The 23550-nt window shown below is 40.7% G+C and overlaps 3 protein-coding genes across 9 annotated transcripts; 1 reads left to right on the forward strand and 2 right to left on the reverse strand.

Moving 5' to 3' along the window:
- Positions 1 to 207: 207 nt before the first annotated feature.
- LOC121199662 (syndecan-1-like) lies at positions 208 to 3078 on the reverse strand. Its single transcript, XM_041064541.1, has 4 exons — positions 2941 to 3078; positions 1671 to 1752; positions 1401 to 1502; positions 208 to 1327 (listed from the first exon to the last, which is right to left on the reverse strand). Exons 1-4 carry the CDS (start codon positions 3004 to 3006, stop codon positions 1194 to 1196), a joined length of 384 nt encoding a protein of 127 aa, XP_040920475.1. The 5' UTR covers positions 3007 to 3078; the 3' UTR covers positions 208 to 1193.
- Positions 3079 to 3853: 775 nt separating this feature from the next.
- On the reverse strand, positions 3854 to 19481 carry pum2 (pumilio RNA-binding family member 2). 7 transcript variants are annotated; one of them, XM_041064149.1, is made up of 23 exons: positions 19348 to 19481; positions 17463 to 17826; positions 15252 to 15320; positions 14834 to 14939; positions 14455 to 14546; positions 14167 to 14339; positions 13773 to 14067; positions 13591 to 13684; positions 13315 to 13422; positions 12996 to 13141; positions 12600 to 12720; positions 12162 to 12302; positions 11294 to 11602; positions 10961 to 11188; positions 10574 to 10841; positions 10308 to 10437; positions 10057 to 10191; positions 9796 to 9933; positions 9238 to 9363; positions 8899 to 8970; positions 7827 to 7948; positions 6838 to 7030; positions 3854 to 6191 (listed from the first exon to the last, which is right to left on the reverse strand). In XM_041064149.1, the coding sequence occupies exons 2-23, from the start codon at positions 17811 to 17813 to the stop codon at positions 6060 to 6062; spliced, it is 3549 nt and encodes a 1182-aa protein (XP_040920083.1). In that variant the 5' UTR covers positions 17814 to 17826; positions 19348 to 19481; the 3' UTR covers positions 3854 to 6059. The 7 variants fall into 7 exon arrangements, with proteins under 7 accessions (XP_040920083.1, XP_040920078.1, XP_040920079.1 ...); XM_041064144.1 differs by having other exon boundaries at positions 11294 to 11599; positions 14455 to 14642; XM_041064145.1 differs by having other exon boundaries at positions 10063 to 10191; positions 14455 to 14642.
- A 741-nt stretch (positions 19482 to 20222) lies between these two features.
- LOC121199451 (rho-related GTP-binding protein RhoB) lies at positions 20223 to 23230 on the forward strand. The gene has a single exon (XM_041064150.1). It carries the CDS (start codon positions 20236 to 20238, stop codon positions 20824 to 20826), a length of 591 nt encoding a protein of 196 aa, XP_040920084.1. The 5' UTR covers positions 20223 to 20235; the 3' UTR covers positions 20827 to 23230.
- Positions 23231 to 23550: the final 320 nt, after the last annotated feature.

The raw sequence follows: 23550 nt of genomic DNA on the forward strand, positions 1-23550 counted from the left end.
AAACAAACGTGCTTTTTGCATCCCAGATCCTCTGAGAGCTTCAGGGCACCATGTTCATCGTGGTGCATTTCACAAAATAGCTTTGTAGTTAATCAAGTTACCTAATGCAAATGATTACTACCTAATAGATACATACTAATATATACTGTACATGTACAAACAATATTTGCATATAAAACATAAAAGACATTGAGGAAAACATTGTTATAAAGTTAATTTATTATCAATTATACAATACAATACAAAAATAGTAAAAATTATTTAAACGTACAGTACATAGGCAACATAACATGTTAACATTGTAGCAGCTGATTGTCTTTAATCATTGTAATTAATATACACCACACAAATGACTTTCCCCTAGATTCTTCATTCATATCTCATGACTTATTAAGCTGAGGTTTCCCTGTTTAACACAAAGGGGTCAAATATTTTAAGTAAAACCAGGGTTGTAGTCAGGACTACAGAAATACTAGTCCTTCTTTAGTCCTGCATCCCGCCTTTCAAGTCTTACATCCCTTGAAAGCCAGGGGATGTCAACAGTTCTTTTTTCACTATAAAAAAAGTGACTCTAGGACTTTTTTATTTTAAATGAAAATGTAGCAAAAATGCTGATTGATAAATAATTTGCCAAGTATTCACATAAAGCCCTTTTTGTAATGGTCATTAGTTAGGCCACAGGATCTGACACAATGGAGCTGAGGCATAAACTGTAGAATTTCAGTTCAAATTCAGTTAAATTACTTATCATTATCCTGGCAGACTGTTCCCAGCATCTGATTTCCACAAAAAAAAAAAAAAAAAACAGTACACAAAGTAGCAGAACATCACATCCCTGAAAATACAGAGGACATAGCTTTAGTGTCCTCAACGGTAGCTACAGTACTATGGCCCTGGGTAAAAATAAAGCAACTTCAAAGCTTCATCTTAAGATTCACAACAGGAAAGTCATAAAACTAAAACAAGTCTTCAGATTTTATCATCTCAATAAATAAATAAGCAATAAACAAATACAGCTGCATTAGATTAAGGAATAGGTGTCTTTCCCCATCCAGCCTCCATGCTCCCCCCCCCCCCCCCCCCCAAAAAAAAATCTGAGGAAAGAATAAATTTACAGTAGCACCTGAAGGTAGGAAAATTGGCCTGCTAGAGTCATCGGGACTGGTGAGACAGTTTTTCAAAAGTATGGACAGTTAAATGGTTTCTTCCCTGTGTGTCTGCTGGCCCTGACTGTATCCTCCATGATCTTTGTTGTGCCAGTGGTAGATTAATATTCCTGCCAGCATTGTAGCCAGTATCACTCCTGTTATTCCTCCTGCAATGACACCTGCAAAAACAAATTACTAAGTAAAAATCAAAATTCAGCTTTGTCAAATTTAGTGGAGAATACTGCAAAGTACCTGCAAAGATTTGTTTGTTCTCCAAGAAGCTCTTGCTGTTTGCCATAATAACATATGATTCAGTGTCTTTTGCAGGCCAGTGTGTAACATCAAAGGTCCGCCCTTGTTATTTCACCCGGTGAGACAACAAACAGAGAGCATGAGTCATTCATTGCAGGTAATTCTGGAAATATGAATGAGCTAAACAATAAATACTGTGTAAAGTGGATCATGATATATGTTCTGTAAATCAACAATTTCATAGTCATTAAACATGGTGCCAAGCATTACCTTGTTCTGGCCAATCCCCTGAACCGGAGCCAGAACTGTCCAGGTCATACCCTGATCCCTCCAAGTCTTTAGGAAGGGCAAACTGATGTCATGGAGAAAATGAGAGGGGATATTCAAATTAAGAAGTGACTACTGCAAAACCGCACAGCTGTGCCCTTTCCTGCCCTATAGTTAGACATATGAAAACAAAGAGGTGAAGGAAGCTTATGAAGGTACTTCCCTTCAGAGTGTTTCCAATAAATGAGTCATGCCCTAGATACAAAGTCCCTCTGAGGTGACACAATCCTAAAAATGCACCGTGGAGGACAAACCCAAAATGACGCATGATCACACTGTTATCAACAATAAATAGTCATGAGTAAAATATGGCTTAAACAATTATCTCACCCCACCCGTTTGACAAAGCAGCGAAGGTGTTAAAAACACAATGTTTTGTTGGAAATTTGGACTTGAAACTTTTAATACAGCAGAAAGAACAATACATATGGAAAAGCTTATCTCACGTGAGCTATTGCTGTTACAGTTTCAGAGTCTGAACAGCTATAGGAGAACAGTAAGTGTAAATTTTCAGAGTGAAAGTCTACTGTCACATGGATTAATAATAATAAAAAGAGAGAGCAGTGGCCATTCTGCACAATGAGTACTTGTGAACTAAAACTGGTAACGCTTTTATTTTTATACTTGATGCAAAATTTCGAATACAGACTTGATGGAGATGATGGAGTATATTTTTTTATTATGGTTATTCTACTTTGACCTCAGTTAATAACCGAATACTTGCACTGCTGCTAACAGGGCGATAATGAAAGATATCTAAGGGTGGAAACAATAAAAATCTATAAAAACAGAAATGCAATTTCCAAAAGCTTTAAAAGGAGAAGGACGAATAAAATCCACAAAATGGGAAATGTGTTATCTTCTGCAGGAAAACACCGACTTTCACGTCTTCAGTTCCCTGCATACAGTGTTTTGTCTTAAACTGATGGAAAACAATCACTTGTTACGGTCATTAATTCTAATGAGAGATAAAAGGCCAGGCTCCTAAAAACTAATAATGGTTGCAAATTTTAAACAAAACTCAAGCCCCAATAAACAATCGTAAAAAAAAAAAAAAAGAAAGAAAGAAAAAACAACACACCCTTACATTTCTTGATCGCAATCACCTTCGCACAGTAACACAACAGATAGCAAGTATCAGGAAGTGAGAAAGGTGAGCACCGAGACGTACATCACGTCAACACTGTTAAAAATTATGTTTAATATCACTTACCGACATATTGATTGGATGTATTAATCCCAAAGCTAAAAGTAAAGACGCTGTCACGTATAATGTCATGTTGCCGGTGAGCTGGTGTACCGTGTACGTGTCCCCGTCACACAGACCTCCGCAGGTGATGTGATTGAACCCCGAGCCTCTGGAGAGCTGCCAAAACCCCGCCCATCAGTAAGGTGTGTTTGCAGTATACTGTTGAAGCAGGTTAAGGTTAAGCTAATTTAAAACACCTTTAAAAAAAACAAAACAAAAACAACTTTTGGTTGGTTTAATCTATAAATGCTCTATATCTTAAAAGATAATCATATGTTTTTGTAAGTAGTAACGAAGTATTCTTTCCCTGACTGGTGCTTTTCAGTCACCTTAAGTATAAAGTAGCATAAATACAGCACATAAAATACTACAGTCTGGGATAGCAAGATTTGAGAAATTATTTTTTGTAAATAGAAAATTGTATTTGGTTAAACAACATTCATCAATAACTCGACTGGTAGTAATTATTGTTTACTGAGCCTACAACCTTTACCCTTCTCTTCTATTTTGGACACAGCTTACTCTGCTTGTTAAATTCCAGCTTCAGAAAACATAATTTTCTCAGATGATTTAAATCATTATCATGGCAAACCAAACATGAGAGAAACCACGACAATGCAGGTCAAATGTTAGAAGAACAGTTTAATCATACATAGTCACAATTCTGCTTCCAAAAATGAGTTTGTTTTCTTCATCTAACATCTGGAAATGTACATAAGGCCACCTGAAAATGTACATGACTTTGACAGTGTGACAAAACTCATATGTTCATATTTATATAATTGACAATATTTTACATTGCTTTTGCTTACAAGGTAGTAGCTGTTCCAAAATACAGCACTCTTCTGTACAAAAATAATTCTTGTCATATCCTGTGAAGTTTCCATGGTAGCAGAGAGGACTAAATGCAGCCCCAGTTTTAGTACAGAGTGTTTTTTTTTTTTTTCCTTTTTAAACTGTCACACATCAGAAAGACTATCAACAGTGGATGTTACAGCTCCAGTACAAATAGAGGCTGGCCTTTCCCATAACAGATTAAAAACAAAAACCATGCCAGATTGTGAAGCCATAAAGTTTTTTTTTTAAAATTACACTTGATCAAATAAAACTGTATACATTATATTCAGGGGGGAAAGGAGTGATGAATATACACACATCAAAATGCACATTTTTGCCTTTTTCCCCAAAAAGTGTAAAAGACATCCCATTTACAGCATAAACGTTTACAAATGTACAACTGTACAGACGAAATAAAAGCTTCACTACAAATTTAGAGCAAGGCCTGTCAAACACCACAACTAGACATTTTTTTTTCAATTAAACTAATAATCTTACACTTATTAACTGCACATATACTACATGTATTCTACAATAATTCATATGAAGCAAAGAAGCCATCACTACGAGCATTACAGGTGAATTGTATAGCTTTTGATGGCCCCACCGGCCTCCACCAATGCACTTGCATTCCCAACCAAATAGAAAAAAAAAAAAAAAAAAAAAAATTAAAAACAAACGGGACCATTAAAAAAAAGAAAAGAAAAACAGTTCTTTCAACATCCCTTTCTTCATCATTTCCCACTAATTCTAGTTCATTTCACCTCAGATGTACAAAGCTGGGATAAGCTCCACTTCACAACATTTTTTTTTTTTGGACTAGTCTGACCTTCAGGCGGTGGGGGTCCCATCATTGCTGCAAGTCCCCTACCCAAAAGCAACAATTTAATCATACATAAAGATGCTATACATCGCTAAACTACTTCTACGCAAGAGATGAATATTCAGTACATAAAGATACTGTTTTCTAGGGCAGTGTTCATCTCAAACTACAAGACAGATAAGATGTTACACAAAACATGATAAAGAAAAAAATCATTCCAAGGATTAAAACCTGTCACAGCATGCCAACGCATACCCCACTCCCACCCCACTATTCCCGCGAAAAGCTCCCCACTACAGTCATTTCATGAAAAGATTATACCAGGTTACACGCCCGCTGTACAACCAAACCTCATGCTCTGCTTCTATAAGTTAATGGTAGCTTGTATCTTGCATAAACTCAGAGTGATCACCTGGATGAGGGAAAAGTAAGACGGCTCAAATGGGGCTCAGTGGATGCAGCAGCTCAGGTTTTGTCAGGCTGTGTTGTTTAGTACCGAAATGTCAGGCAGACTACAAGCTGCTGGAGTAAACACGCGCTGCCGCCAAAAAACATACTCCCCCTCACCCCACTTAGCCTGGGGGGAAAAAAAAACAAAAAAAAAACAAAAACAGGAGGCAAGAAAAAGCCACCACCACTGGAAAACACTACCCTAGACTAAAGCACCAATCCCCAAAGCCAAGCTCGCAAACTGGTCTTGAAGACCTCCGAGTGACTGTGGCACGTGACACATAGTACTCACCTGTGGACGGAGGAGGTTATATCCATCCATACTATGTAGTGCTATTTGAAAACTAATCCATCAGCTGCTTTGGCATGGGAAAACACTTACTGTGCATGGGATAATATACAAATATAATATTCAATTGTCTAGACTTAATTAGAACAGTTGACATAAGTCTAGTTACAAAAACAAATGGAATTGTTGTTTAAAAGGATCTCTCAGTTTAGCCTTATAAAGTCACTTGCTGGTGTTAATTGTAAGAATTGTAAATTTCAGCAAATGTGTAATAAGTTTTTTTTTCTACAGAGAATTTACAAGGTAAAAAACTAAATGTACAAGATAATATGAAAACCAGTCAAATACATCAATTACATCATTAACAATGGGCTTGTGCTTTACCCAGGAAAAAAAAAAAAAGAAGAAAAAAAAAATTCGGCCTGTTGACTGTGCGTACCCTTGGGGCCACACTGGGGACCTGCACCAGGGGTGGCAGAGTGGCAGGGGACAGTTGTCATAGCGTTCTTAGGTGAAAAGTTGACTTGTCTATTTTTTTTTTTTTTGGTAATTCCCCAAAAAAAATGGGATGTCAAGAGGGTGGCAAAGGCCCTATGGCTAAGGAGCATCTCTCACAGAACAGGGGGTTTGGGGCTCCTACTCCTCCTCCTCTTCTTCTTCAGGGGACTCAGGAGGTTAACGTGACTACATGAGGCCATTTGTGGGGCCGCCGATAGGACCCAGTTCAGATCCGCTCTTCATGTAGTACTTTTCTAGCTTGGCCAGAATGTGCTTCCCATAGGTGTACTTGCGCAAAGTGGCTATGTGAGGCCGGATCTAAAAAAAAAAAAAAAAAAGGAGGGGACAAAGGTCAGCAAGTTCAAAGTCAATCTTGTTTAATGTGACGTGGACTAAACTCATTTCAATGTGCCTGAAAAAGCAAAATACAGCAAGTCCATGTTCAAAACCATGTTCCCTTTTCTGACAAAAAAGTTGTCAGAAAATCCAGTTGTTTAAACACCCGGTTTTCTGTCTGAACGCCACAACTGATTTAGTGATTGATATTTTCTGATACTGTTTAAGACTGTGCACACTCATGGTAAATTTTCACAGGTAAATGTTTACTCCATGATACACCTTTATCAATTTGGCTGGCTGGAGCACTTCTCTTGAACATGTGGGCATGTAAAGTGTTGTGTTTTGACTGACATCTTCCTGTAAGCTTTGTTACACCTGTTAGGGCAGGACAAGACCTAAATTCAGAATTTCTCCAACCACCTGCAACCTGGGAAGATGTCTAATCAGGCAGAAACCTGAGACATGTGCATGTGAATGTTTCCTCATACAAAATATTCATTTAGTGCAAATATGAATTCACTGGGACAAAGGTTTCACCTATTTTAATAGCCATGTACCCTTACAGTGCAACCGCGAGCGCCCTCTCTCCATGTCTGTATACGCACACGTTTAGGAGTTGACTCACCTTGTGCATGATTATTTTGCGCTGAGCAGGTTCTGCCATGTCAATCATTCTTTGGACAACATAGTTGGCATACTGGTCTTTCATCATTGTGTACAGGGCACTGTGAGGCCCATCTTTCTGGCAGCACACTTCATCTATCAGCAGAGCTCTCTCGGCACGCGAAGAGTGGATCACACACTTCTCAACAACATTGCTGAGGAAAAACAGAGACAGAAACTTCTATTACACACATACTAATTCATAACTGAGCTGATGGAGTCATAGTGATGACCAGCCAACGAAGATTATTTTAGATTATTTTCCCATTGGGATTGAGGGGATGTTAAAATCCTTTTCTCTTGTTTTGTTTGCATTGTATTGTTGGTATAACAAGAAACAGGCTGTATTTATAGTAATGACAATGCAAGTTTTAAGTATTTTGTTTGGAAGTGATAACAGACTGGATGGAAAATTTCCCAGTACAACCATTGTGCGACTCTTTCTGACCTAATTTTTGTGGTGGTGAGCTGTCCCATTAAATTAAAGCTGTTTTGTACAAATTGAGTTTTGTGTCCTTTGAGGGTGAATCAGGGCAAAACAAAACACAGGAAGTCCAACCAAACAAAAAAACAGGAGCACCCTGTAATCCAAATTCTCCCTTTTTAGTTGTACTGGTGCTCAAAAATAATAAATTCAGGAATTAAATAATTAAAAAAAAAAACCCTTTTGTCAAAAGTTAGTTTTTTCTACTGTAAGTCTGTTGATCACCTCAGGGCTAGGGAACATGATGTCAAGTAACGCGAGGCCAAACTGATCTATAGTACTAGCATCTGGTTTGCTAGTTCAAATGTTGCTTGTGAAAATATGAAGCAACATAAAGCCTTACAAGTAGGTTAGATGACACCCTGGTAGTTTAACATACTCATTGGGAGAATTCACTGCACAAAATGATGTACTGGCAGACATCAGAAAAACCTTAGTCTCTCCTGTGCGTATAATATAGATCTTACCTTGCAAATTTGTGTTGGCTCAGGACAAGAACCTTTCCACGAACCTCTGCCACTATCTTGCTCTTATCCTCTGGTCTGCCGTGCTCCAAAACATGTTGAATGACGTAGTTACCATACTGATCCTGCAGGAGGCAGTGGTGGTGTAAGCTCAAGGTAAACAGCCATTTCAATACTTGTTAAAAATCACAAAAGAATCAGTGTGACACCCTTGACTCTGATTGATACTCATGCACTACTTTTCACCATTGGTCTTAACTGGTGTGAGCTAAATCATGCAGCTCTACAATGATAGGTAGACGACTGAGTGACACCCCCGTTTGTAGTCGTAGAATACCCTTACGTCATCACTGCGGAAGGTCAGACAAAACAGATGCTGCTGGTTTTCGAAGGTTGCTGACCAGACAACACAACCAATAGCATCTTTGCCCCTTCAGAAATGGGTGATAGACAGTTATGGGTGTAATTTTAGTGTGACAAGATGGAGACAAAAACTCACCTGACCAAGCAACAAATAACACCACTCTCGAATTGATCTTGTTAAAGTAGTAATTTGTTGGGTAGGTAATCTCCAAATTTAATTGGGAAGTATATGCCTTCAAATCCATTTCCTTTCAATCTGTTTTAACAAGAACTTGCATTATTTTGTTCTTCAACTTGACTTTAACACAAGGTGAAGTTAGAAGTGTGTTGAGCACCACTTATGAACACTTTATCTGTCCAGAGTTTCATACTCTTACGGAGCTACTGACAAGAAATTATAGTGAACTCAAGGCGGTGAAAACAGAAAAACAGATTGATCAGGAGATGCTGTAGGCAAAAGAGAGGGATCATCAGACAACAGGGAAGCATGTGCCTTGTGAATCCTCTGTGGCATAAAGCAAGAGAGGGGGAAAAGGCGAGAAAAAGGCGGCTCAGTGGGTTAGGAGAAAACCTGTAATAGTTGGGAGTTGGAGAACTACATAAATGTTAAATCAGATTGTTTACAAAAGAAAAGATTTAAAAAAAAAAATAAAAAAGGGAAAGAGAAAGGGAGCAGAGGGACATCCGCGAGAGAGAGGCAAATTGCTCTGACCTTGAACAGTGCATCACGGGACACTGTATAATATGTTTTGGGTGTCATCTCCAATGATACGCCTTGATATTTCTAGATGGAATAAGTGAGGGGGCAGGGTGGATGTTTAAATAATCACACGTCAGATGTAATGACAGCTAACAATACAATTACATTCATCCTTACACTTTACACTTAGCAGACCACAACTACACATGAACAATGACGGGCTAAAAAAAAATATGAAATGTTCAAACATGAAGGAGACATGCAAATACACAAGACAAACACACATCTCAACAATGATCAGTCACATCTAGCAAACATAACATGGGGCAGATTGGAGACAGATGTGCTCACCTGGCCCAGCTGTTCAGAGTGCTGATGCAGCTCTTCCAGGATGGGTAGAGTCTGCTCCTGGGTGCAGTGCTCCAAAATCCTTTGGATCACTCTGCAGCCATAAGGGTGTGTGGAGAGCACAAACACCTGCAAAAGGAGGTGAAAGAAAGAGCAGGTCAATCTACATGTAGCTTCACAGATATCACACCACAGATCCTTATAATTATACTGCTATGGAACAGAGGATTTTCAAAGAGAACATTAAATGTGTCCTGTGCAGTTTTGGAACAATGTTTTTAAATGTAGGTCTGATCTGCACATGCATGTGATGCACAGGTAGTTCATGAAAAGGTCTTTTTGCCAAAAAATGGAGTAGATTCAACATTCATTTGATTCACTTTTAAGGATTAAATGACCTTGAATTTAATCAATTAATGGAGGAGCCCCACAGAACATGTTCTTCTAAAAAGAGCTACTGAAGCTAGTCTATAATGAGCTTGAATAGCATCTCCGACTCAAACTGTAGATTACACAGACAATGACCAGCAGCTAAGTCATTTTTCATAATAATAAACCCACCTGGCCCTGGAAGGCATCAATAATAAACTGGAGGGCCTGAGGCTGGACACACTCAATGCACTTCTGTACCACATGGTTCCCATTCTGGTCCTTCACACACTTCAACACGTGGCCATCCAGCTCACGGACAATGTCGCTCTGAAAGGAAGAAAATAGGGAACGACAAAGATTTCAATATGTTGAAATGATTAAAGAGGCAAAAAGAGGACAATAAAACAAGGTTAGAAAAAAACTGCTTAAAATAAATGAAATCTCACTTACAATTACCTGCTGGTCTGAGGAAATGGACTCTAGGGCTTTCTGGATGACCCTACAACCATACATCTGCAAAGCCAGGGGGAGGACGTGCCCACGGATACGAGTTGCCAAAGCCAGCTTCTGGTCTGCACTTCCAAACTGCATGAAACAAAACAAAGTATACTGCACACATGCTACATAACACAGAGTCACTGTTCTAGTTAATGTTGTGTGGTTCCTGAATTGATGCCAGGGTGAACTTTAACAGTCCCAACCTCAAAGAACTTTTGGATGACGTAGTTCCCAAACACATCAGTCATCAGTTGGTATGCTGCTTGCAGAATCTCTCCAAACACCATCTGCCTCTCAGCAGGAGTGGCCCTCTCTAGCTTCTGTTGGATAAATCTAGATTCAAGATTTAAATAAAGATTGGAACAAAGAGTTGGGATGGAAAAATAAAGAAATTAGTCAGATTTTGGTAAACAGCAATGTCCTGTATTAAAGTATTCACTTAAAATGCCTGAAAACACATCTTAGCCACCTGGACCCGTGTTGGTCTTGAGAGAACTCCACCATGTGTCCTGGGAGGTCACGGAGCTGCAGGTTTGGGAAGCGGTTGTTCCTGAAGTCTTCCAGTAGGCGGCTGCGTCCGGACGGCATGACATCAGAGCGACTGTAACGGGGCCGAGACGGAGGAAACAGCTGGCTGCTGGAATTGAACAGACTGGACGTACCACCGGTGCTCCGGTACTTTGCCTCTGCCCCAGGTGCAGCAGAAATGTAACGCCCACTTCCATTTGTCAGGCCACCTAGGATTACAGGATGATCAAAATTATGACCAGATTATGATGCTGCAGATGAGAATGTTTTATTTAGTCCACAGTTTTAAAGTATCATCATTCATTATTACCGTAATTAGTAGGCTTACCTAGGTGAAGGCTGGAAGAGGATCCATGAGAAGAGGGCAGAGACGGTGGAGGAGTGAGTGGAGAGTGACCCGGTGTCAGGCCAATGGGGCTGGGTGAAGAGGAGTAACCCAGACTATTGTAAAATGGTTGGCCAATGGGAGTTAGACTGCTGCCACCACGTTTGTATAGGTCAGAACTTGCCAACAGGGAGTCCCTGCGAGATACACTGCTACTGGTAGAGCTGGATACTGTAAGAAAATGAAGTAACAGAGTGCCAGTGTAAGAAAACAGACTCCTAAAAATGTACTCTAAAAAAAAAAATTCTAATGTAGCTCATGGCTGAAGTCACTGACCAGAAGAGCCGAAGGCTCCGAGAGCAGAGCCCAGGCCCACGCCAAGAGAGCCGCCGGTGCTGCTGAAGCCCAGGGAGGAACTTGGTGGTGGCGGGGCGGCAGAGGTGTGTGAGAAAAGGGAGCTGCTCTGAGAAGTGTTGGGGACTGATCCAGAGCCGTAGAACGAGTTGGAGGGCAGGCCGCTGCTGGGTGGGGGAGCCTGCTGCTGTTGCTGCGGCTGGGGCTGAGGTTGTGGCATGGAGCGGTACAGTCCATTGGCTGGAGGACCAGACATGTTGTTGCCAGAGCCAGATGCAGACACCGCAGCTGCTGGTGGAAGGGGAGAGGGAAGTATGAGGGAAGGGAGGTGAAGAGAGAAGTATGATCAGAATGGCCACAAGTGGTGCTAATTAAGTAACAGGGAGGAGTGGGTGTGTGGCTTTTATATGGACTGGAATTTCATTAAATAACTGCATTGAATTTAAAGGACTCAGCGGTTAAAAAGTAAAATTTCTATTATGAGCACATGCACAGGTCTTGCAGTTTCATCCATGGTGTGTCATTTATTTCAAGATGTGACTTCTGTAGCTACAACTGTTAAAGTGGATTGAATGTGGTGCATTTCTCAGGCCAAAAAAGGGCTGAGAATGATCAAATTCAATCTCTGTACTTTTCAGCCATTACTGAGGAAACTACTTAGAGAGAACAGTTGAACATTTAGGTTACTTATTTGTCTGATTCTTGAATATTTATGCTGGCAGAATTTCATTCAACAAATAAAGAGGGCCTTCAAAAGGAGGGAATGGCTGCCACACTCCCAGTGTATTCACCAAAGCCCTGCATCCACATATTGAAAATAATCTATCATGACAGGTGGATCAGTACTTACCAGCCTGTGCGGCAGCAGGGTTGATGAGAAGAGGGGTTTGGACTAGACGAACTGGCCCACCTAGACCAGTTCGTGCCCCAGGGCCCATCACCAGAGCTCCAGTCTGGTCATAGTAAGCTGCAGGGGCCAACACCTGATAACCTGAGGAGATAAGGAAAACAGAAGGTCAGCAAATAGACTACTGGTTTTTAGAGTCATAAATATTCTCAAACGTGATCTCAACCAGAAAGAATGCCATCTTTCTAGTTGAGAATTATTTGGCTGAATAGTGACAAAATCAAATATAATCAAAACAGAACATATTAACAAACGGATTGTTTCCACTGTTGTTATAACAACCCCAAAATCCTGCTCACAGAACATCAAGTTGTGTGGATAAATGTGTTCGGCTGTTAGTGTCTTTGGCTAAACAGTGCTTGTATGAAGTGGTCTACTAACCCGTCATTCCTGTGTAAGCCAACGCAGGGTTTGCAGCAGCTGCTGCAGCTAGTGATTCTTGCTGACTCTGCTGGCCTTGCCCAGGCGTAAGAGGTCGCTGGTTGGTTCCTGTGCGCATCACCTGGAGGAAAAGGTAAAAATATGGTATAACCGACAAATAATGTTTTAACAGCCTTCATCATTCATGTAGGACCCCACTGAAACATACTAAAAAAACTGAATGAGGAAGCCCAATCATTTTGCATGTGAGAATGTCACATTACACAAAGTTTGTTGTAAATGCATCGTGAAGCACAGCATTCTTATATAATCTAGAAATTGTACAGGGAAAATGAAAGAGTTAACACTTAAAACCCGTGAGAACCAGCCAGAATAGAATATATAACCAATTCCTACCTGTGGTTGGCCTGGCCCTGGTCCCTGATTGGATGCTTGCTGATTAGCTGAGTGATTGGCAGTAGATGCAGCCTGTTGCTGGAAAAGATTGGCTGGGTACACACCCCAAGGAACACCGTAGTACTGTGGCGGAACCACTGTGGGCCCTTAGGAAAACAGTTTGATGTTACATACACTTCTTAAATAACTGATGTGCTTTTCTTATCTTAAGTAGACACTGTTGCATTATATATATATATATATAGAAAAAAACACCTGCATCGCCATGAAAGCTTAAACCAAAAAGATCACAAGATCTGAAAATGTGCTGTGTGATCACCTGCAAGCGTGGCTGCGGCTGCCAGCCCAGCGGCAGTGTAGGGATCAGCTCCAGGGGGGGCAGCATTAATGATGTAAGGGTTTGGCACAAATGCAGGAGCAAGGCCAGCTGGGTAATATGAGGAACAGCCATGTAATTTACATTTCCATATCAAATCTCATTCAAATGACTATGCAACTGTGAATCTGATCTTCAGACAACTTGAGAAACAAAGTACTTTAATTGTCTCACATGACACACTGTATTACACAATGAATAAGACACAGCTGGACTTACCGAGATGCTGCTGCTGGGCCGCAGCCAGGGCGTATTGTTGTTGCTGAGCTGCAGTTAGCTGTTGAACAGTCAGGGGATTAGATCGCTGGAACAACTGAAAACAAACAAACAAAAGGATCACAATCAGTTGATCAAACTCACAGTTAGATCACTTAATAGATATGTTTTATGTTTCAACAGACCTGCTGCTGAGAGTTGTAGTCAAACAATCCTACTGGAGTCCCTGAGGAGTCCACTTGAATCTGGTTCCCAGCATAGTCAAACTGGAGGGACTCCACACCGGCTTGCTGCTCCATACCTCCCATATTCTGGGCCTCCTGGTTCTGGAAATCCTCAGCTGGGGCCTTGTTTTGGGCGGGGTTCTGTTGCTGGAGGGCATGGGGGTGGTGCTGTCCCATCATCTCCAAGCCTGTCTGACTGGGGCCCATCCTCTCCACAGCCTCTGTGGGGGAAGCTTGACGGCTTCCAGGGGTTGGACTGGGAAAGCAAAGGAGTTAAACAACAGCACACATGCCATATTAGCATATAGAAATAGGTAGCTGTTCACTTTAGGTCACCCTAAAAAGGAAAACCTACTTGAAATCTTTACAGTCTCTGTCCATGCCGTTTAGTAGACCTCTTCCGTTGGCTTTAGCTGGATCATTCTCCTCTCCAACCTTCATCTCTGGGCTCTTGTCCTCTTCAAAGGGTGACATTTTCTCTGGGGCATCACTCTTCTCTCTCCCATCTTGGTCAGCATCTCCTCCTCCCTGTATTCACATTCACAGATTAAGTAAGACTTTGTGTCAGCCTTAAGGATAAGGCTAGAAAAAGCAAGAAACATCCCTCTAATTGATTCAGAAATGAGGTATAAGCTTGACTTACATAACCTCCGTTCCTGTAGCGACCATCCATCTTGTCACCAGGAGAAGAGCTCAGGACATACTCCACCATGCTCACCCCCAGGCCTCCACCTTCTGAGCGAGGTGAAAGCACAGAATTGGCATCACCATTCCCATGGAAACTCTGGCCTGGTCGCCGCTGCACCATGATTGGCTGAGACACTGAATGATCTGAATGAAAAGCCGTGATCAAATATCTAAACAGTTGTGTATTTAAAAGGGTATAGCTTAGTTAAAAATCCAGAAAAGGGCAACACTGGCAAACCATGGTCAGTGTGTTAATTCCAATCACATGGCTGAAACAAATTCTTTAAAAGAAGATGTAATGACAAAAGCAGAAAAAAGGCATAGGAGCCACTCACGAGATGATCCCCAGGCATTGTCCCTCCACTCCTCTCCAAGAAGCATCCCTTTCCTTCCATCTTTGGCCAATTCATCAGAATCCCAGAGCTTTTTTGCAGGCAAAAGCTTTAAAAAAAAAATTGTACACATTTTCTAAACTTCAGAAAGATGTCTAAGTGGGGAGTAATTATTATCAACAGACAGGGCTGATTTAAAATTTCATTTGTGGTGGTTTACAGTGTTGAAGTTTAAATATTAGTTTTTACTGTGGTCATGGTTAGCTTACTTTAAATAATACTCCATTAAAATCTGTCTTTGAGTATAAACACTTATGCCTGTAGACTTGAGGGTGAGCATAGAGAGATTATAGTTTGCTCCTTCGTGGAAAACTATTGGGGGGAAAAAAAGCACAGATGTTGGGGCCAAACCCTCCCTTACCTCTCCCATGCCCCTTGACTCCAAAGCCAGGGCTTGAAATTCATAGTTCATTTCATCCACCGCGCGTACCTGAGCCACAAGGGAGAAAAAGGTTTTTAAAAAACAATTTTATAGACCAATTTGGATTAAAATAAAATTATTAGACTGTGAACAGGCAGTAAATAAAATATTCCACTAGTTGGTTTATGTTCTCTTGGATTTTTGTTAAATTTTACCTTAAACATTTTGGTTCTGTGAAATAATATAAGCCAAATACAAAATATTTACAGAGGCCCCTCAGTCAAGAAAAGACTATCTGTCAACATGAAGTTTCGAAAAAAAAAAATGAACACAATAAAACCACAGACAAACTAATAATTCTGGCTAATGTTTCTTGCCTTTTTTTGCTTTCTTTAGCATTTCCAACAGCACTGTTCTAACTCTTCTAACAGTCCTCTTAACAGTGTCTTTTTTCCGTCTTTACCAACATCACTTGCATGAAACTGAATTAACTTGAATCTGCATAAAACAAAATGTCAGAATATCAACTTTCTGATTTACACTTGGGAAAAGCAAGAAGTTAAAACTGGTTCAGCACTGTGGCTCAGTGTTTGGCACTGTTGCCTCACAGACAGAGGATCCAAGCTTCAAATCAAGGGGACAGTGTAGGGCCCTTTTGTGGGGAGTTCACTTGTTTTCTCCTTTTTCCCCACCTCACACAGGCCAAAGACACACAGGTTAGTCGAGGTCGGTGTGTTGCTACAGGCAGCAGTGAGAAGACTGCATCTAATCCAGAATGGATACTACAACCCAGGAATAGGAGATTACAACTCAGACCAATTATTGCAGTGACAATCTCACCCCTGCTGTGCCCAAAGGACTGGTCTCACATGCTTTGCCCAATTCAAATGGTATGAATAGTATAATAATGATAATAGACAATAATAGGATGCTTTGTTTTTTTTTTTTTTAAACACAGATTGTGACAGACAGGTGATATGTCCAGTGTGTGCTGGAATAAACGAATATGGACAGTGTATGGACAACTCAGGTTTGCCATCATGTAGTTCTTAATTTTCTCAATTCTCCTCCAAGGACCGAGACATCTTGAGAAGAAAACCAAGACCAATGTCGTAGAAAGTGATTAATTAATTACTATTACAGACAAATTAAAGCATCAAATGTGCGTAGCTAGTATAATTTCCATTTTCTGGATTTGTTTCCACGTTCATCTACTGAAATGTATTAGAGAAATGAATCTGGTTTATGAACTTATAAAGTAACTATATCGGTGGTTGTAGCTGTTGCTCTATGTCTGCTGTTCTCTCAGCAACAAACACTTAAGAATTGCCTGTGGTGTCATTTCTGTTCAGGCACAGTGAAAAGAAAACATTGGGTAACAGAAGGGTATAATATATAGCTGAGATGAGGACCATTTCTATTTGTTTCCTCAATGCGGTTTCTTCAGTTACTCTACTAAATTATTTCTACACATTATAAATACAAAAAAATGCACATGCAAACAACCTGCATGGCAACCAGCATTTTCACCTTGAGTAAGTTCTGGGTTTTAATCAGGAAATCTAACAGACTATTCTATCAGAAATTAATCTCCTGTAATTATATTTCCTTGTACTGTCATTAAATCCTAGTGCACCTAGTGCAACAATACAAAGCCATAAGCCATAACAACAAAAGCAAGTGGCATTTTTCATATGCTCTAACTTCAATAAAACAAACCTAGAAAGGGTAATTGATGAATGGCTGGCACCTGGTGTAAATCATCATAGATTAATGGAGCATGTGAAAATATGTGACCTGTCAGAGAGAATAACAGACTCTTTTTGTTTGGGCTCTACAACACATTATGCATCCAAACAAACTCTGGGACAGAAAAAAAGTTACTGAGCAGGCCAACTGACAATTTATCCAGTGATTTTTGCGTTTCACATGCAAGTCCTCAAATTGAACTCTATTTTAATTTTGTTGATTTTTAAAGTTGGAATCATCTAAACTATATGTTAAATGGGCGCTCCTGTATTATGAAAATAATTGTGTGCTCTAAAAACAGACCAATAAGAATTACCAGTAGGCAATAAAGTTTTCTGTGAAACAAAGAATGTGCAGTATAGGAGAAATTGACAATCCCTTAGCTATCTACCTTTATACAGTATAATGGCCTGCTAACTACGTAGCATTGCAATAACCAGTGTCTGGATGAAGGCACTTTACCTGGTCAACATGATTGGCATCTCCAGTTGGCCAACGATGCTTGCTAGGTGTGCAACCTCCAAGCTGCTCTCCGGGTTGCCTCTGAAAGAAGTATCCAACTGTGGCGTCATCCTGAGATCGTCCACTCAGTGGAGGCTGTGGGGTACCTGGGGTAGGGTTGGGACCCCTGTCCATGCCCTGTAAATGTGGGCCTCCAGGAGCCTGCCCAGCTCCCCCAACTGAGGCTAGGGGCCCTCCACCGTGAACTCTGACACCTCCGGTCTCAGGAGCACCATTTGCATGCAGCATCCCACCTCTTGTCTCCTGCCAGGCCACGTCATTCATACCTAGGATGCTGCATGGAACGCTCATTCCACGGGAAAGCCTGGACAAAACACAACATGATGATTCAGTAAATAAGTGCTAGTCATCAATTACAGATTTCTATCAATATGCAAACGTATTGGAGTTAATGACCCTTTTTGTGCTGAGCTGCCCAGTAACATTTACTGACTTGGTAGTCTACAAAAGTGGCAGTGGGACACAAATAATTCAGATATATGATGTAGGTTACTGTTTAACTGTATAAAGTAAATGTATCACCTACAGTTACCATATCCTGATGAGCTTTTAAGTTATAAAAGCTGTAAGTAACAACATGTGGCCTTCTTCCCTCACTACACTGTGAGCCTTTAGACAAACCTACTTTTGAAGAAGACTTCAGGAAAAGGATGTACACACAAAAATACTAAACTGCTACAACTTAATTTTCTACGCCGGGACATGACTAATTCCCGTGTAGCTAACTCCATGCTCTGGCTGTCCTACGGTTAAAGATTGTACCGATAATTGATGTTGCATTGAATATCCAAATTTAATAGCATTGCCTGTTCATCGACGGAGCATTAACGCTACACTGGAAGTCTAATTTGGCGGTTTGATGATTTACGAATGAGCAAAGCAAGAACAAAACAAGTGACTGTCACGGATGTTGATGGCTTGCATTACCAAGAATGCTAGCTGGGTAACGTTGTCCTAGTGTTAGCTGGTGACCATTAAGCTAATGTAACGCTACCACTGATGTAACATTACTAATGACTAAAAGGGGACCCAAAGGCAATTACACAACGTTACTCATTCTTAGCCACAACGAGAGCCGTGACTGGCTTTTCAAATTATAAAAAGCAGTTAGAACGTTACAACCAGCATTACCTACTGGTCGCTGTAGCAAACCGACGTGCAAGCCTTTTAGCATGCTGGCTAACTAACCAGGCTAACCTAGCCAGTAAGTCCGCTGCTAATAAGCAAGCTAACTTTGCGGCTTTGACTGGGGGTTTACGCAAATGTTGTTTTTAAATTGTTAATGGCTAACACTTCGTACACTTGCTGTATGTCATTCCTTATGTCAATCCCTTTATTCGCAACAACGGAAATCGAACATGTTTAGAGTTCGCTAATGCTACTGGAGTGAGCATTAGCAACATCCTTAGCTAACCGGCTAAGGCTAACCGCAGCGGGCCTGCTGTTTATTATTGCTAGACATCAAAGTTAAATGCACGAATTTACCTCAGTTTTACGGTAAACTCGTGGACGCTCTTGTGAGACAGAAGACAAGCTGTTTTCTTGAGTCGAAATACCACAATAGCTGTGCGCAACAAGCCAAATAAACCAAAAATAGCTAACGTGAGAGCTAGCAAGTGCTAATTGCCAACTTGCTGTTGTGTGAGCTAAAACATTAACCAAACACTCAATGGCTAAACAACATGGCCCCCCTTCAAGTTCCAAACAGAGGGGCCTTAACCGCTAAACAAAAGGGGAAATACTCACGCCACCGCAGTCGCCTTCAAAACGGTCGTTTTACAGAGCTTTTGCTTTCGACGTGGACAAATAAAGCGGAGATACTCACGCGTTGTCGTGTCGAGAGAGGGTCTATGCTTGTTGCACGCCGTCAAGCCAATTCTATATTGTTTTGTTTCCTTGGAGAGAGCGGTGATTTAGCAAGGCTTGATAGTCAAAGCTAAGAGTTTGCCTACGCCAGTGCCCCCTCCCTGTAAATATCGTGAACTGCGTAGACATGCGTATAACAATGTCAGTGTGAATGTGCCTCCCCTACGTACCTTTTGTACGCCACATGTGAAGGTAGCACACGTTTGTTTCAATGTGTATTTAACGTGCTTTTCAACCTGCCGCCCAATATCTTATAAATTAGCACCGTACCATTCTTCCCCCCTCAATGGGCCCTCATAATGTAGCTGAATAACCATTGAAATAAGTTATTTGAATGGATTGTTTATTGGATACTGGCTAATTTAATTTTGTGGACTCAGTAACAAAAGTATCCAAGGAAAATACAATGTTTTTATTGTGGGATACGTTTAATGGCGGGGAGCTCATAATATAAATCGCCTCAAACGAGATAAAAAAAATGTCGACTAATACATGATAGAGCAGTTAGATTTGGTTGATTTTGACTGATCCTGGGTCGGGTGGGTCCTCGTGGTCCATGACCCTCCTCTACATAAGGAAAACCGATGAGATCCAATCACCTCTTCCATTACAAACAGTGATCTCACCTCCCTATTTCCGATTGGGTTGCTATATTTAGGAAACCACCCCGTGCTTTATAAAGAGCAGCCGTGGCTGGAATAGGGTTTGGACTTAAGAGACAGCATCGACTTGCGGGACAAGGCTGTCCATGAGCTCATTTAGAGTATAAAAGTACTAGGAACGTATACGGCTGGTACAGTTGTGTTTTGGATGCTGCATTTGAGCGAGAGCTAGGAAAAAGTCAGGGATGGCAGACATACGCAAGAAACTTGTCGTGGTGGGGGACGGCGCATGTGGGAAAACATGTCTCCTGATTGTATTCAGCAAAGACGAGTTTCCCGAGGTGTATGTTCCGACTGTGTTTGAGACATATGTGGCGGACATAGAAGTGGACAACAAGCAAGTCCAGCTAGCTTTGTGGGACACGGCTGGGCAGGAGGACTATGACCGGCTGCGCCCCCTCTCCTATCCGGACACCGATGTCATTCTGATGTGCTTCTCCGTGGACAGCCCGGATTCATTGGAAAACATCCCCGAAAAGTGGGTCCCTGAAGTCAAACACTTTTGTCCGAATGTACCCATTATTTTGGTGGCCAACAAGAAGGATCTGCGCAACGACGAGAACGTCAGGAACGAGCTGTCCCGGTTGAAGCAGGAGCCAGTGAAAACGGAGGATGGCCGGGCCATGGCCATGCGCATTGGCGCATATGACTATTTGGAGTGCTCTGCCAAAACCAAGGAGGGGATCTGGGAAGTATTCGAGACTGCAACACGGGCAGCCTTACAAAAACGAACAACACCACCAGGTGGTTGTCTCAAATGCTGCGTTTTGATGTGAATCAACTCTGGAGAACCGTGAGCTGCGGACAAGTCGTTACCACCGCTGGGGATCTGTGTCTGAACATGTACGGGCAATGACCATGGTTTGGACACTCCCTTGTAACCAGACGACCTTGGCTGAACCAAAAGGAATGACTGCAAAAAAGTTGTTTTGAACATACTCGACAATCATCTGATATATCGGGGTGTGTTAAATGCACTGGTTACAGCATGTTCTTTGTGGGTCACATGATCCCCGTCTGACTGGTGGAGGGGTAAAACGGACAAACCACAAACCGACACATTTCAGTGGACGCCTTTACCCCTGCCTCTAATGTGGACAAGGCCTGCTTTCGAGCCAAGATTTTAATTGCTCACTTTTTGTGTTTCAAAGTGTTTGCATAGGCCACTGCCTTACTGCCATGGTTATATACTTTGTAATAAGCAAAGCAGTAAAAAAAAAAATTGCACTCGTTATTTATGTCCACTTTGTATTGTCAAATGACTGTATTAAGTTTGGGAAATTGCACAGCACCTGGAAAGTACAGTAATGCACAGAAAGTTTTATAAAGCCTTCAAATGAGAGTGAGAAATACCCACGGTGTTCTGTATAGTTTCTTCTGATGTTTTATGCCATTTTTGAACAAGGATAGGCTATAGCTTAAGTTTACAGTTAATGAAATCACCTGTCTCAGGTTTGTCAGTTGGAACAACATCCAAAAAGTATGTTTTTGATTCCACAGTATTAAATGCGTATTTTAAATTGTTATGCAACAGGCCAAATTTCATCACAGGCCTAGGAGGCTACACACTGACCAGTCTTGAAAAGGGCTAACTATATTGTCCAGTGTAGTTTTCTGGTTGGTGTTTTGTTAGAGTTAAGTGGGCAAATGAACAGTTAACCATGTGTTACCAGAAACATTTCTTTTTTAGGCTTGCTAAACATGCCTCGGTCCTAAATTTTATGCTTGGCTGTGGCTATGGTGACTGGCTTTGAGAGGACATTTTTCCAACTCATTTGAGGCACATACAGTATCTCACCATGTTTCTGAACTCTGAAATCCAGGTTTAGTTGTTTCATAGACTGCCATATCTCAGACTAAGGCACAGATGACTTGCTTCAAGTTTTCCATTTAGCTACAGCTTTGTTTCCAGTTATGCCGGTGATATTTCCAAGATAAGATTGAGCATGTGAGATGGTTTAGCATGTGAGTTCTTTACTCAACAAAACATGTTTTTTTTAAAGAAAGTGTCATAAAAAGAGGAGTAGGCTTCATCAGAGCTCTGTGAGCCATTAGCACTCTCTCATACATCATTAAGCCATGGGATGGCAATTAAAAATTTCAATGGAAATTTATCAGATGTTATGTTATTATAACCACACACTTATAATAATGACACAAAGTTAAGCAAAAGGGCATCCCTTTGACTAAAACACTAGACTTAACTAAATGTAAGGTAGTATTTTTTTCTGAAGCTGTAGAAAGTTTGTTCACAAAAGTAAAACTGAATTATGACTGGCTGAGAAACACATGAAAAGCAATTTCCATCTTAATGTCTTCCTTTTTGACTGTGAATGTACCTCAGATTTATCTGTTCAGAAACATTGATGGAGCTTTAAAGTTAGCAGCAGAAATAAAGGTATGTCAGCTAATTTTCCATTCTTGTGAAATATATTCAGCTCATGTTTGATCTGTGTCTACACAGAGGTGTTGTGTAACTGTCCTCTTACGTTATGGTGGGAGTGCTTGTTCAAATGACAGCTATAAACATCAATTGCAGATACTGTTGCTACACTGAAAATCCAGGGCAAAACCCTGGTGGATGGGACAATGTGAGTTGTTCTTTTAACTGAGGACAAAAAAAGCTCAGTTTCACTTTAAACGTCATTTTTCTGTGGTTCACTAAATAACTATAATAAGGATAAATCAGTTTGAAAGAGTATCTTTTAGAGATCCAACCAGAGTTACGATGGTGTAAAAGTCACATTCCCCTCTGCCTTCGGTTGCTGGGCTTTTTGCTGACTTACAGAACAGGAATGCATTGTGCTGGACTGGTTTATTTTCCCACTCTGGCCCCCCTCATGTGCCTCTGATTTCCAGTGTTGTTAGGTTATTATTCACTGATCAGACAGTGCAGTTTTCATCTTCTTCAGCAATGGACTCATGGAGAAGAAACATGCTGACCCTGTGCCAAACCCATCTGTTTGTAAAAGTTTATCAAATAGTGACCACATTAATGTAATGACGCAATACTTTCTAGGTTTGAATGGTAGATGGCAAACAATGGAAATTTGTGTGAGAAAAAAACAACAGAATGTAAGGGAACAAGCGGTGCTGTTCTGGGAAACTCAATAAAAAAATCAATGTGTGTCACCATCTCGACTTTTCCATTGTTTTGCCTCATTTTATCACTAAAGACAAATTGATACTGTTCTGTTGCAGCTAAAATTACTTGCCTGAAAGAAAAAAAAACATGTATTTATTGACAATCATATGAAGTCTGTTCGTATATTTTGGGAATACATCATCCCTTGAATTAGTGATTTTCTTCTCTTTTTCTCTTTTCTTTGGTAAGATACATTTTTAGTTACTCGTAGTTGAGTATTTTGATTTTACGATACTATATACCTATAAAATATTTTACTTTTTACTTGACTACATTTGGTAGCTATAGTTAGTAAAACTACAAATACTAATTTTGAGAACAGAATTTCTAATGGAATATTGTACTCCATTACAAG

Source organism: Toxotes jaculatrix, chromosome 19 (assembly GCF_017976425.1).
Source record: "Toxotes jaculatrix isolate fToxJac2 chromosome 19, fToxJac2.pri, whole genome shotgun sequence".
NCBI lineage: Eukaryota > Metazoa > Chordata > Actinopteri > Toxotidae > Toxotes > Toxotes jaculatrix.

What these genes read in the sequence shown, in the direction of transcription:
- LOC121199662 (XM_041064541.1), bottom strand. Translation starts at nt 3,006, where the DNA reads ATGACATTATACGTGACAGCGTCTTTACTTTTAGCTTTGGGATTAATA. An exon ending in TACATCCAATCAATATGTCG is followed by an intron (nt 1,753 to 2,940) that starts GTAAGTGATATT and finishes CCATGACATCAG; the next exon opens with TTTGCCCTTCCTAAAGACTT. An exon ending in AGGGGATTGGCCAGAACAAG is followed by an intron (nt 1,503 to 1,670) that starts GTAATGCTTGGC and finishes TGAAATAACAAG; the next exon opens with GGCGGACCTTTGATGTTACA.
- pum2 (XM_041064143.1), bottom strand. Translation starts at nt 17,813, where the DNA reads ATGAGCGTTCCATGCAGCATCCTAGGTATGAATGACGTGGCCTGGCAG. An exon ending in AGTCAAGGGGCATGGGAGAG is followed by an intron (nt 14,940 to 15,251) that starts GTAAGGGAGGGT and finishes TTTTTTTTAAAG; the next exon opens with CTTTTGCCTGCAAAAAAGCT. An exon ending in CAAGACCAACACGGGTCCAG is followed by an intron (nt 10,438 to 10,573) that starts GTGGCTAAGATG and finishes TCTTGAATCTAG; the next exon opens with ATTTATCCAACAGAAGCTAG.
- LOC121199451 (XM_041064150.1), top strand. Translation starts at nt 20,236, where the DNA reads ATGGCAGACATACGCAAGAAACTTGTCGTGGTGGGGGACGGCGCATGT.